Source organism: Euprymna scolopes, chromosome 38, assembly GCF_053919585.1.
Source record: "Euprymna scolopes isolate OS-2025 chromosome 38, ASM5391958v1, whole genome shotgun sequence".
Classification (NCBI taxonomy): Eukaryota; Metazoa; Mollusca; class Cephalopoda; order Sepiida; family Sepiolidae; genus Euprymna; species Euprymna scolopes.
Genome location: NC_136519.1, coordinates 88,971,274 through 88,983,925, shown reverse-complemented (window position 1 = coordinate 88,983,925; position 12,652 = coordinate 88,971,274). Strand labels below are relative to the sequence as shown.

At 33.7% G+C, this 12,652-nt stretch overlaps 1 protein-coding gene across 1 annotated transcript; it reads left to right on the top strand.

Annotated features, from left to right (window-relative positions):
* The first annotated feature begins 767 nt into the window (after positions 1-767).
* On the top strand, positions 768-2,000 carry LOC145263302 (uncharacterized). Its single transcript, XM_080120383.1, has one exon. The coding sequence runs from the start codon at positions 768-770 to the stop codon at positions 1,998-2,000; it is 1,233 nt and encodes a 410-aa protein (XP_079976509.1).
* Positions 2,001-12,652: the final 10,652 nt, after the last annotated feature.

Here is a 12,652-nt window from a genome sequence, read left to right as displayed (position 1 = left end):
GTAACATCGGCAATTTAAGAGCAAATATATATATATATATATATATATATATATATATATATATATATATATATATCGAAGTCTAAAGACTAAAATTAGCGAATGAGAGGGTGAAATTAATGAGGATTGGAGAAACAGAGAAGCATTCTCAAACCACACCCATAAGTTCAAGATTATGGGGGTGTTCTTTTTGCCTACACAGAGTTGGCTTCCGTAGAATAATTGTAACTTCTTCGAGAATTTTCAAATGTATTCTCGAGCGGGCTCTGTGTAAAATGGAGAATGCTCCATCCGAATAGCCTCCAGTGCAGACTTGACACTTTAATAAGTGTTCAACAATGTTTACAATATTTACAGCTAAAAAAACACGTGCCCTCTTCGTCTGAAAATGTAGCACGATTAAAGGTACGTCTGGTTGACCTTGCACACAGTTTCGTCGGTAGTTCAATTGACTCGAAATCTTTTGTGTTAAAGGTTAATCATTTTAAGGCCATTAAATCCCTGAAGTCCAATAAAGTAAGTTATATTACTAAACCGGACAAAGGGTCTGGAGTTGTCATCCTTGATAATAGCAATTATATCGAGAAGATGATGACGATACTGGATGATACCTCAAAATTTGAATATTTAGGTAACACCAAAATTAACGATATGACACTCAAGACTGAAACGAAGTTACAATCTCGCTTCCTACAATTTCGAAAAGCGGTTGTTTGATAAAGGAAACTTATGATGAAATCCGACCCGCAGGCTCCCAACGTCCTAGGATGTATGATTTGCCAAAAGTTCATAAAGAAAATATTCCGGTGCGACCTATTCTTTCGATGGTAGGTTCCGCCCAACACGAATTAGCTAAATGGTTAGCTGATATTCTTACGCCTGTTCTGGGGATATACTCGGGATTCTGCATTTTCGACTCGTTTCGTTTTGCAGAATTTATTCGTGAATTTAAGGGTACGTTAAATACTGGATATTTATGTTCTTACGACATATTCAGTTTGTTCACAAATGTGCCTCTTGATGAAACTATCGGGATTTGTGCCGATAGTCTTTATCGTGGTTCCCTAGCTAAACCCTCATTTCCTGAGCATATATTTTTAGAGCTCATGAACTTAGCCACTAAATCTGTTGAATTTAGTTTCAATGGGAACATGTATCGGCAAATTGATGGGGTAGCAATGGGAAGCCCCCTGGGTCCCATATTGGCCAATATATTTGTTGGATTTCAGGAGCAACTGTTGGTTGAACAGTGGCCAAAACCGATGTGCTACTTCCGTTATGTAGATGACATTTTTGCTATTTGCTCATCCTCTGCGGAAGCTGAAGGGTTGCTAAGGCATTTAAATTCACTTGACCCTTCTTTGAATTTTACCATTGAAAGGGAGGCTAATGATTCATTGCCATTCTTGGACGTTCTGGTTGAAAGATCTGGCATGGGTTTTCTAACCAGTGTTTATAGAAAACCCACTTTTACTGGGCAATACCTCAGCTGGGATTCGTTCTCCCCTAGAACCAGTAAGATAAATCTGGTAAAAACTCTAGTACATCGTGCTCTGAAAATATGTTCCACGATAAAATTAGATACGGAACTTCAAATTCTAACTGAAATCTTTTTGGCCAATGGTTATCCTCTATACATCATTCAAAAATGTATAAAGGAAAAAACTCTTACATTTAAAGGTGGAACACTTTTGGGCCCTCAAAAAAGTCCAGTATATGTGAAACCCCCTTGGATTGGCACTAAAAGCCAAGAGTTTTCACATAGAATTAGTACAGCTGTTTCTCGTTGTTTTTTTGCAACGAAGGTTCGAACAGTGTCTGGGACTAGAAATGCTTTCCCCTCCTTTCGAAATGATAGTATTTCCACCACAGAATATAATATGGTAGTATACAGATTTCATAGTCAGTGTGAGGCTGACTACGTGGGACATACTATTCAGCGTTTGGAGGTGAGAATTTCCCAACATGTGCCCCCTTCGATACGTAGGCACAAACAATAGCCAACATCCGGGCGTATACATACTCATAGTTCGGCCATTGGTGAACACTTATTAAAGTGTCAAGTCTGCACTGGAGGCTATTCGGATGGAGCATTCTCCATTTTACACAGAGCCCGCTCGAGAATACATTTGAAAATTCTCGAAGCAGTTACAATTATTCTACGGAAGCCAACTCTGTGTATGGAAAAAAGAACACACCCATAATCTTGAACTTATGGGTGTGGTTTGAGAATGCTTCTCTGTTTCTCAAATCCTCATTAATTTCAATCTCTCATTCGCTAATTTTAGTCTTTAGACTTCGATATATATATATATATATATATATATATATATATATATATATATATATTTGCTCTTAAATTGCCGATGTTATTGTTGAAAAGGATCGGCCGAAAGACGTCTTCCGTTTATTTAAGTGTTTTTAGCCCCCCCTTTTTTTCATACGTTTTTTCCTCTTCATTCAGTTCAAATAATTTTGAACTACATGTTTTGGAGATTGATTTTAGACTTTGTAGTGTTTCTTGATTAAACGTCAAAAAAAAAAGTCCTCAATTTTAATAATGGCATTTGCCCCAGTGCTATTTAAATCCGTTATAAAATTTTGTACCCATATAAATCTTTATATATATATATATATATATATATATATATATATATATATATATATATATATATATACTCCGTGTGCAAAATCAAGACTTCTTGATACATCTTCTATTATTATATGTAATAAGTTTTTTTTTTAAATAGTCAATAATATAGGAGCATATCCGTGACTAGACACACCCACACCCACACACACACACACACACACACACACACACACACACACACACACACACACTCACACACAGAAATTCAGCTTATATATATATATATATATTATTTTAATTGAAATTCATTATTGAGAATAGCATTATTTATATTCATTTATTTATTTATTGCGGACTGTTATTCTCATTTTCTCCAGTTGTTTCACGACGTTTCTGCCAACCATTCCTCTGGCCTTCGTCAGGTGATAACCGCGACATGATAGGAACTCTGAGTCTCCTAACTACATCCTCAGCAATTACGGCTATCCATAGATGACGTCTCACCAGGTTTTGGCTAAGTAAGCCTCGGGACGGCTTAGAGTAGGATTACAACCGCTATCTTCAGACAATTCTCATCTGGAACTGTAAAGATTCAACCTCTCTATCCATTGCGTAACGGATCCCGAGCATTATTAATTTCAAGCATTTCAAAGTGTATTTCATTTTACGTTAACAATTGTTTCAATGTCCAGTTCGAAAATGTCAAGCATTATATCGTTTGAAAATTTTATAAAAACAGCATTTCTTCAGACTTTATGAATAAACACACTGTAGCATTTTTGAATGGCAAGAAAATATGCTGCATAGCCTAAAGTGTGTTCATTTATAATGTCTGTAGAAATACTTGTTTTGGAAAATTTTCAAACGATATAATGCTTGAAATTGTCGAACTGGACATTGAAACGATTGTAACATAAAATGAAATACACTTTTTGTTGCCATCAGCATCTTGTCTTGAAGTCTTGATTTTGCACACACAGTATATAAATGCTCAATTATGAAATGTGATAATTTTGTAGCTTAATACTTAAGTCAATCATTTTTGGCTTAAAATCTGTTGGTATATGAAAATTTACTGAATTACACGAACTCAGTATATTACATATGAATCTCCCTCTCTCTCTCTCTCTCTCTCTATATATATATATATATATATATATATATATATATATATATATATATATATATGCAGGATGCGTATACTATCTGAGGTCTCCTAACTACTTTCAGAACAACAGAAAATAAAACTTTTATATCATTGAAATTACATTTTTTTGTAGCAAAACAAACGAACAAAATATTATTCTACGTTTTATTCTGTATATATCCTCCCTCGGCTTTTATCACCGATTCAATTCGAGTTCGTAAGCGACTGCAAGTTTTGATCAGGTTGTCTTAATAAATCTCCTCCATTGTTCGAGCTATTTCTTCTATCAGAGAGGATTTGTTGTTATAAAGATGCTTATACACTTCTTTTTTTTAACGATGCACCACACGTAATATTCCAAATGGATTAAGGGTTGGTAAGTAAGGAAGCCATAAGTTTAGTGTGATATGATCATGAAAATTCATTGCCATTCAATTCTATCTTTTAGCTGCATGCATTATAAGATTGTGTCGAATCTTGCTGGAAGTCATAAGCCTTTCCATTACCTATGCTGTTTATACAAGACTTAAGAATAATTTGAAGAGTTTCAATATAAACACCTGTAAAAAAATAATAGGAGACAGGATGTACCCTTCACTGCTAAAAATACCGAAAACATGACTGGCGACTTTTGGAAATTTTGTATTTTCTGAATTGCCTTGTTTTACTTTTATAGACACTACTAGAATGCCGCCTGGCGTTGCCCGGTAAGGAAATACGAATAAATATAAAATTTTAATTAATACAGAAACAAGAAGATGTGCATCCGTATATTAGCATTTTTTTAAACAGTTCACTTCTTGCGAGTAAAAATAGTCAAGCTAAGACAGAACCCAAAACCTAAAGGCAGTGATTCAAGTACGATAACTATAAGACAAGCTTGACACGATATAAAAAAAAATTCAAAACAACGTATACTTAACACAAAGAAATCTTTCCTGTGTATTATTTAACCAATTCTTGTTTTTGTCGCTTTAAACGACCATTTTTTTGGATGAAAACCGATTAAAAAGTGTTTAAAATGTCAGGATACTCTATATACCAACATTTGAAGTCAGTACTAATATATATATATATATATATATATATATATATATGCGTGTGTGTATATATATATATGTGAATAAATATGTATATACATATGTAAATAAATATGTATATATATACATATCTGTAAATATATATATATATATATATATATATATATATATATATACCAACATTTGAAGTCAGTACTAATATATATATATATATATATATATATATATATATATATATATATATATGCGTGTGTATATATATGTGAATAAATATGTATATACATATGTAAATAAATATGTATATCTGTAAATATATATATGCGTCTGTATATATATATGTGTGTGAATAAATATGTATATACATATGTAAGTAAATATGTATATATATGCGTGTGTATATATATATATATGTGAATAAATATGCATATACATATGTAAATAAATATGTATATCTGTAAATATATATATATGCGTGTGTATATATATATGTGATTAAATATGTTTATACATATGTAAATAAATATGTATATATATACATATCTGTAGATATATATATATATATATATATATATATATATATATAAACTATTCTGTGGAAATTTTTTGTTCACTTAGATTTCTTTTTATATGTACCAACGTTATTTAAGAATCCCGTCGTAATTACACAGCATAGTATGGATAAATGACCAAAGTCTATATTCTTATAACATGATGTTGACGATCTTACAGTTTAGGCCTTTAATATATATATATATATATATATATATATATATATATATATATATATATATATATATATATATATATATATACCAGCCCTTCAGCCTGGCGTGTCCTGGGTGTTTGGAGGTGTATTTTGAGAAGAAAAAAAGGAATTTTTTTATTTAAATTTGACTTCTTTTATGACACCTTAACAGTTATTGTTTTGGGTTCAAATTCAATCATTTAGTTAGGTCTATGGGCAAGGAACCTATATCTAAAATTTCAAGCGTTTAGACCCAAAATTTTCTGAGAGGTTTGGTAGAGTTTTCAAATGTTAAATCACTGAACTTTGACCCATTTACAGCCAAATTTCTGGCCGCAAACCGATATCATAAATTTTCCCAAATCACAGTACCCTGTATATAAAATTTCGAGTCTGCAGACAAAAAATAGACAGAGTTATTGGGTAGGGAAATGAACACAGACAGACACACAGACAGACACACAGACACATTCATTAATGTATATATATATATATATATAGAGAGAGAGAGAGAGAGAGATAGATAGATAGATACATATATGGATGGATAGATAGATAGATAGATATAGATATATATATTGCAGCGTGTTTTTTTTTTAATTCCATTAGTTACTAGCATTTCTGCCCGGTGTTGCCCGGGTGTTTGGAGGTGTGTGTTGCGCAAAAAAAAAAAAAAAAGATGAAAAATGTGGTAGTTGGAAGGCAGGCCCGAACCCGTAAAACGAAGGAGGAGAAGAACAGGGAAAAACCTGATCTATTTGCTGTTACGACCACCGCCAAACAAGAAGTGCCGTAGGTTAAAATTAAGTCTAGACAATCGAAATGAGGGGAGGACTTTGAAAAATATCGGTGACAAAAGCGACCCCTCCCTTTAGAAAAGTGCCTAGTTGAGAGTGAATATATTAATGTGTTTAGCCAATTTTTCTGTATTTGTCATATTAAGGCTCGAGCTTCAACACGATCCTGATCTTGTGAAAATTCGTCGCCTCTGTCGAAAGTTTTAGACAGACATGCAAACATGCATACATTTATATATTGGTAGCTTAAATTTTCAACCCAAATCGATTAAGAAGCTTGCCTGTCTCTGAATACCCGTAATGCCAACTTTCAAATGTTTAGACCAGAAATTGTCTAAGTAATTTGGTAGAGATCACAAAAGTCATTTTTTTTTAATTTTACCCCTATTATGACCCCTTAACATTTATTGTTTTGGGCTCAAATCAAGTTATTAAGTTAGATCCATATCCAAGCAACCTATATCTACAATTTCAAGGGGTTAGACCCAAAATTGTCGGAGGAGTTTGGTAGAGTTCTCAAAGATCAAATCGTTTGACCTCCTTAACAGCGAACTTTCTGGCCGAAACCCGATCATATAGATTTTCCCAAATCTAAGTACCCTGTATATAAAATTTCGAGTCTGTAGTCTGAAAATTATTGCGAAGGTAAATGTACACAAACACACAGACAGACACACATACACGTTCAGTTTTATAAATATACTAGCAATGGGTACCCGGCGCTGCCCGGGTGTTTTGAGGTTTATGCTGAACAAAAAAACAAACAAAAAACGGTCAATATTTTAACTTTGACCCCTATTATGACCCCTTAACATTTATGCTTTAGGGCTCAAAAAAGTTATTAAGTAAGATCCATGTCCAAGGAACCTATATCTAAACTTTCACGTGTTTAGACCCAAGATTGTAAGAGTTCTCAAAGGTCAAATCGTTGAACTTTGACCCCTTAATCGCTAAATTTCTGTCCGAAAACCAATCACATCGATTTTCCCAAATCTCAGTACCCTGTATATCAAATTTCGAATCTGTAGGCTTAAAATTTACAGAGTTATTTCGTAGGGAAATGTACACACACGGGGTGTTTATTTGGTCCCCCCCCCCGAGCAAATAAGGAACAAGGCTGATTTTTAATGTGAGGAGTGAAGGGGAAATGGAGACCAACTCACTGGGGAGTAGGGGAGCTGGATAGTGACAATTGGTATGAAGGGTTTCCCCTACATAGCCCAAAGTCTTATATGTGGGGTTGCCCCACATATTGTCTTTGCTTGCAGTATCTGCCGGAACAGATACTACACTTTGAGGTATTTATTTGCTCCCCCACTGAGCAAATAAGGCGCAAGGCCGATTTTTAATGTTTGAAGTGAAGGGGAAATGGGGCCAACTCCCCGGTGAGTAGGGGAGCTGGATAGTGACAATTGGTATGAAGGGGTGCCCCTACATTGACCAAGGTCTTATATATGGGGTTGCCCCCACATATGGTCTTTGCTTGCAGGGTATTAATTTGCTCCCCCACCGAGCAAATTAGGCACAAGGCCGATTTTTAATGTGAGGAATGAAGAGGAAATGGGGACCAACTCCCCGGGGAGTAGGGGAGCTGGATAGTGACAATTGGTATGAAGGGTTGCCCCTACATTGCCCAAGGTCTTATATGCTAGCAGTATCTGCCGGAACAGATACTACACTTTGAGATATTAAATCCTTTATTCATGTTAAAAAATACAGTCAAAATCAACGATGAACAAAAAACTTAGGCACATGGCTAACTCAAAAGGGGGGATTGTGGAGGTCGTTGGTCATCCTTGTCATCCAGAACTAAACAAAGTCAAAAGTTTCTCCCAGCTACACTTTGATCCCGGCCCGAATGCCAAGAACAACAGAAAAACGGCAAGCCCCATGAAAAAAAAAATGTACACACACAGACACAGAGATACACAGACACGTTCACTTTTATAGAGATATAGATAGATAGTAGTATGTGTCAAGGTGTCTTCTGAAAGCTATAAAAGATTAATTTGTATATTTTTAATTTGAAGTTCAAAATGTCTTCAAATACATTACCCACCCTCTGTATACACATATTGGAACAAAAAAAAAAAACATCACAGAACGGATAAAATAAATTACTTAGGAATTTTACCTCGCCATGGCTGACGGGATTAGAACATATTCTTGATTAAACTAAGAGTTTTATTCAAAATTCCTTCTTGATTCTAGAATTCTTTAAAAAAGCATCTGATAAAGGCTGGAGAATGATACACGCAGCATGACAATAATAGTCTGAAAAATCGAAACAATACGAATAAGTTATCTTCATCTACAAAATTAAGGGACATACTTTCTTAGTATTTGATTAAAGTGAACACTGGCAGAAAATACTCTTAAGTTATAATCGAAAGCAGGAGCTGCCTTCAATAAGTTTCAGGACCTTTGTACAGACATTTACAATTGTGTTAGACTCTTGAAAATTCAGTATGTTATTGATATTGATCTTATGAGCTGATTGCCTATTTTTTTATGTTTTTAGGTTAAAAGGAACAGTTAGAGGAGAAATTGGAATACATCTTACTAAAGCTTGAATGTCACAGCTGTTGAATTTCCAAAATGCAATATGGACGTCAGCATATTTTAGAATGACAGTACGGAATAGAAGTTTGCTTTAAACTTGAGAAAATACGTAGAAACTTATAAAAGGTTTAAGACTGCTATTGGACAGTCTCGCATGAATCGAGCATAAGTTTTAAAATTGCATGAAAGATTCAAGGAAGGCAGTGCCCTTCTGAGGGATAGTAAGATGTGTTGAGGAAGTAAGTAAATCAGTACACTAGAGTTGATTTGCCATATAAAGAATTTCATGAATAAGGACCGTCTATAGAGACAATAAGTGCACAGTCTAATGTCAGTGTTGGTATTGTATGCATAATTATTCGCGAGTAACTGAAAATAAAGAAGATTTACGTGAATGCACTAGTTCATAACTTCAACCATGTCATAGACTATTTGACCAAGATGAGCATTAGGACAGTTCTACAGCCTTCCTGTCTACCAGACCTTGTTTCCTGCGACTGTTGGTTGTTCACTTTGAGGTTGTCGTTACGAGTCTGTTTGATGTCAGCGTGGATATTATACGCAAATAATTCGTGAGGGACTGAAGATGCGGAAGATTTGCGCGAAGATTTTTTTCCGAGTGTATTCAGAGAAGATCACAAATTCTTGACCAAAATGAACATCAACACAGCTCCTCTTCCTGCCTATAGTTCAGACCTTGCTCCGTGTGACGTTTAGTTTTTCTCTTAGCTCAATGTTATCTTTAAACACAGTTGTTATGAAACAATAAAAAAAATGAAACAGGCTTTGACGAGGGTCATTGACACGCTCACCGAAGAGGATTTCATGGAGACTTCCAGAAATTTCGAGTCTGTAGACTGGAAATTGACAGAGTTATTGCGTAGTGAAATGTACACAGATACACAGACACAGACAGCAGACACATTCACTTTTATAGATATACTAGCATGGGTACCCGGCGTTGCCCGGGTTGTTGGAGGTGTATGCTGAGTAAAAAGAACAAAAAAAAACCCAAAAAAATAAACTTCAATTTTTAAAAAAACTTTGACCCCTATTATTACTCCTTACAATTTATCGATTTGAGCTCAAATTAAGTTATTCAGTAAGATCCATGTCCAAGTAAACTATGTCTAAAATTTCAAGTGTTTAGACCAAAAATTGTCGGAGGAGTTTGGTAGAGTTCTCAAAGGTAAAATCGTTGAACTTTGACCCTTTAACAGCCAAATTTCTGGCCGAAAGCCAATAACGTAGATTTTCCCAAATCTCAGTACCCTGTAGATCAAATTTAGAGTATGTAGACTGAAAATTGACAGAGTTATTGCGAAGGGAAATGTACACAAGCACACAAACAGATACACAAACAGACAAATAAACACTTATACAGATATACTAGCAATGGGTTCCCGGCGTTTCCAGCGTGTTTTGAGGTGTATTGCAGTCGGAGGAGATTACTTGGAAGAAGAATAGACTTTTATGTCTGCACTTTCAATTATAAGCGAACTGCTTGTCTAGGTTATATATAATCAGCAGGGCTGTGACAACAGCATATTCTTTTCATTGTTTTGACTCTTGAGTACATATCCGTTAATATATTATATGCTTTTATGTAGACTGGTGTGGTTCTCGGTTGATTAACTGTGTTTAACTGTGTCGGATACGTACTTGAGAGTCAAAAGAATTAAAAGAATATGCTGTTGTCACAGCTCTAATAATCAATAACGAAGTATCACTATTACTGATGGAAATATATTTTATTCTTATATTTAAAAAAAAATCAATAAAAAATAACCATCGATATTAACATAATATGAACCCGTCTAGATACGTGTATGTTTCTAGTATTGTTAAAGATAATGAAAAATTGTTGGCCTTCTGATTTAAGTGCATTTCGATGTGTAATTTGAACTTAAAATGACTCTTACGAGATTCTTATCTTATTATCGTTCGGTGATTAACGGTGTCTAGATTTTGACGTTTTTATCCACAAAATACAAAGATTTAAACGTCATCGCCATCTTGGAAATAAATGATGACGCCAATTTAATGGGCTCTCACATGTTTCACTATTAAGACGGAACAACACTCGATAATATATTGCCCACGAGAAGAGTATAAAACACTGGCAGTTTTTATTATTATTTTAATTCATATAAAACATTGAATAAACCCTACAGGCATTTAGTTATGAAACATCGGACTTTTATAATGATATATGAGTCTAATAACATTATTAATCGATCTATGTATCTCTTTCCCCCCTCTCCATCTCTCTCCATCTCTCTTTCTCTCTCTGTCTTTCTTGCTTAATCTATCTATCTATCTATCTATCTATCTATCTATATATATATATATATATATATATATATATATATATATATATATATATATATGTAAATGTTGGTTCGTTCGGAATGAATTGTCTAAAAAACCACTGGACGGATGGCTTCCACGTTTTGGTATAATATGTTTACTACATTCATGTGTGTTTTTATATATTTCTTTTTAATTATAACATTATACTTAATTTTTCTATGATAAAAAGGTGGATTTCTTTTTATCGAGAGGCCATTTTTTTTATTTAGGGACAATTATTTATTACCGCTTCCTGTCACGTGACCAGTGTTACAATTTAGCGGTTTTCCTGATATATCTGGAGATTTTGGTTACAATCTAGCGGGAAATTCTAGAAAATCTGGAGGTATTTGGCACCCACACACCCGCATTAGCACTTGAAAATATTTAATGTAAATAAAAAAACAGTAGCATTTATTGCCTTTGGTAACAATTATTTATTGATTATTTGTTTTGTTTTTCACCTTTTTTTTTTCGACTAACAATTCTTAAATCTAACTATAAAATCAATTTTTCCAAGTACATTTAAGGTGGGGGGGATTCCAACCTCCGAAGTTTGGGTTTGTATTACTGTACACATAGATTCGAAAAAGTTGTCAAACAACAAATATATAACAAATAAATGTTATCAAAGGCAAGATAAGTTACTTTTCTGCCAAACTGGATACTTAAATTAACCACACGTGGTCTCAAAATGAATGACGACGCTCAAAGTGTATACACATTTGACTCCTCCCTTTACTTAAAAATTCACCAAAAATCAGGAAATTAACGAATTTTAATGAAAATTGCAGTATTTTTCAAATAATGATCACAGAATATAATGAACTAATTATTTTTACTTAACCATTAGTGAAAATATTTTATTTTGTTTAAACAAAAGATATGATTTTCAGTAGTAAGTAAAAAACGAAAGAATTTATTTTTGCTTTTTTTAAAGCATCGTAATTTGTAACAATAAAAAATAATTTTTACAGTAACATTACGAAAAAAAGCCCCTAAAGTCCGTATTAATGTATTCGATATAACTCGAAGAAAAATGAATTATCGGATACTATTCAGGAAATTAAAGATTCAATTAGATTCCTATTTCAGTCATCTAAATTATTTAGGGTGAAATAAGTTTAGGAATTTATAGCCAAACCTAAATATATTTTTTTTGGTAAATATCCAGATACGCTACTACAGAACACCGACCACTCTAATTTGTTTTTTTTTGGGGGGGGCGGAACAAATATATAACAAATAAATGTTATCAAAGGCAAGATAAGTTACTTTTCTGCCAAACTGGATATATTTTTCGTGTTTTTATTCAATGTAACATATTTATTCAGCTCGAAAAACATACAGTGTTTACCGATGTATTTGAAAATTAAAGATGGCGTCTCACATCCTCTTTAACACCGTAAGTTTGGA

Excerpts from the sequence above, each read along its gene's own strand:
- LOC145263302 (XM_080120383.1), top strand. The coding sequence starts at position 768 with ATGTATGATTTGCCAAAAGTTCATAAAGAAAATATTCCGGTGCGACCT.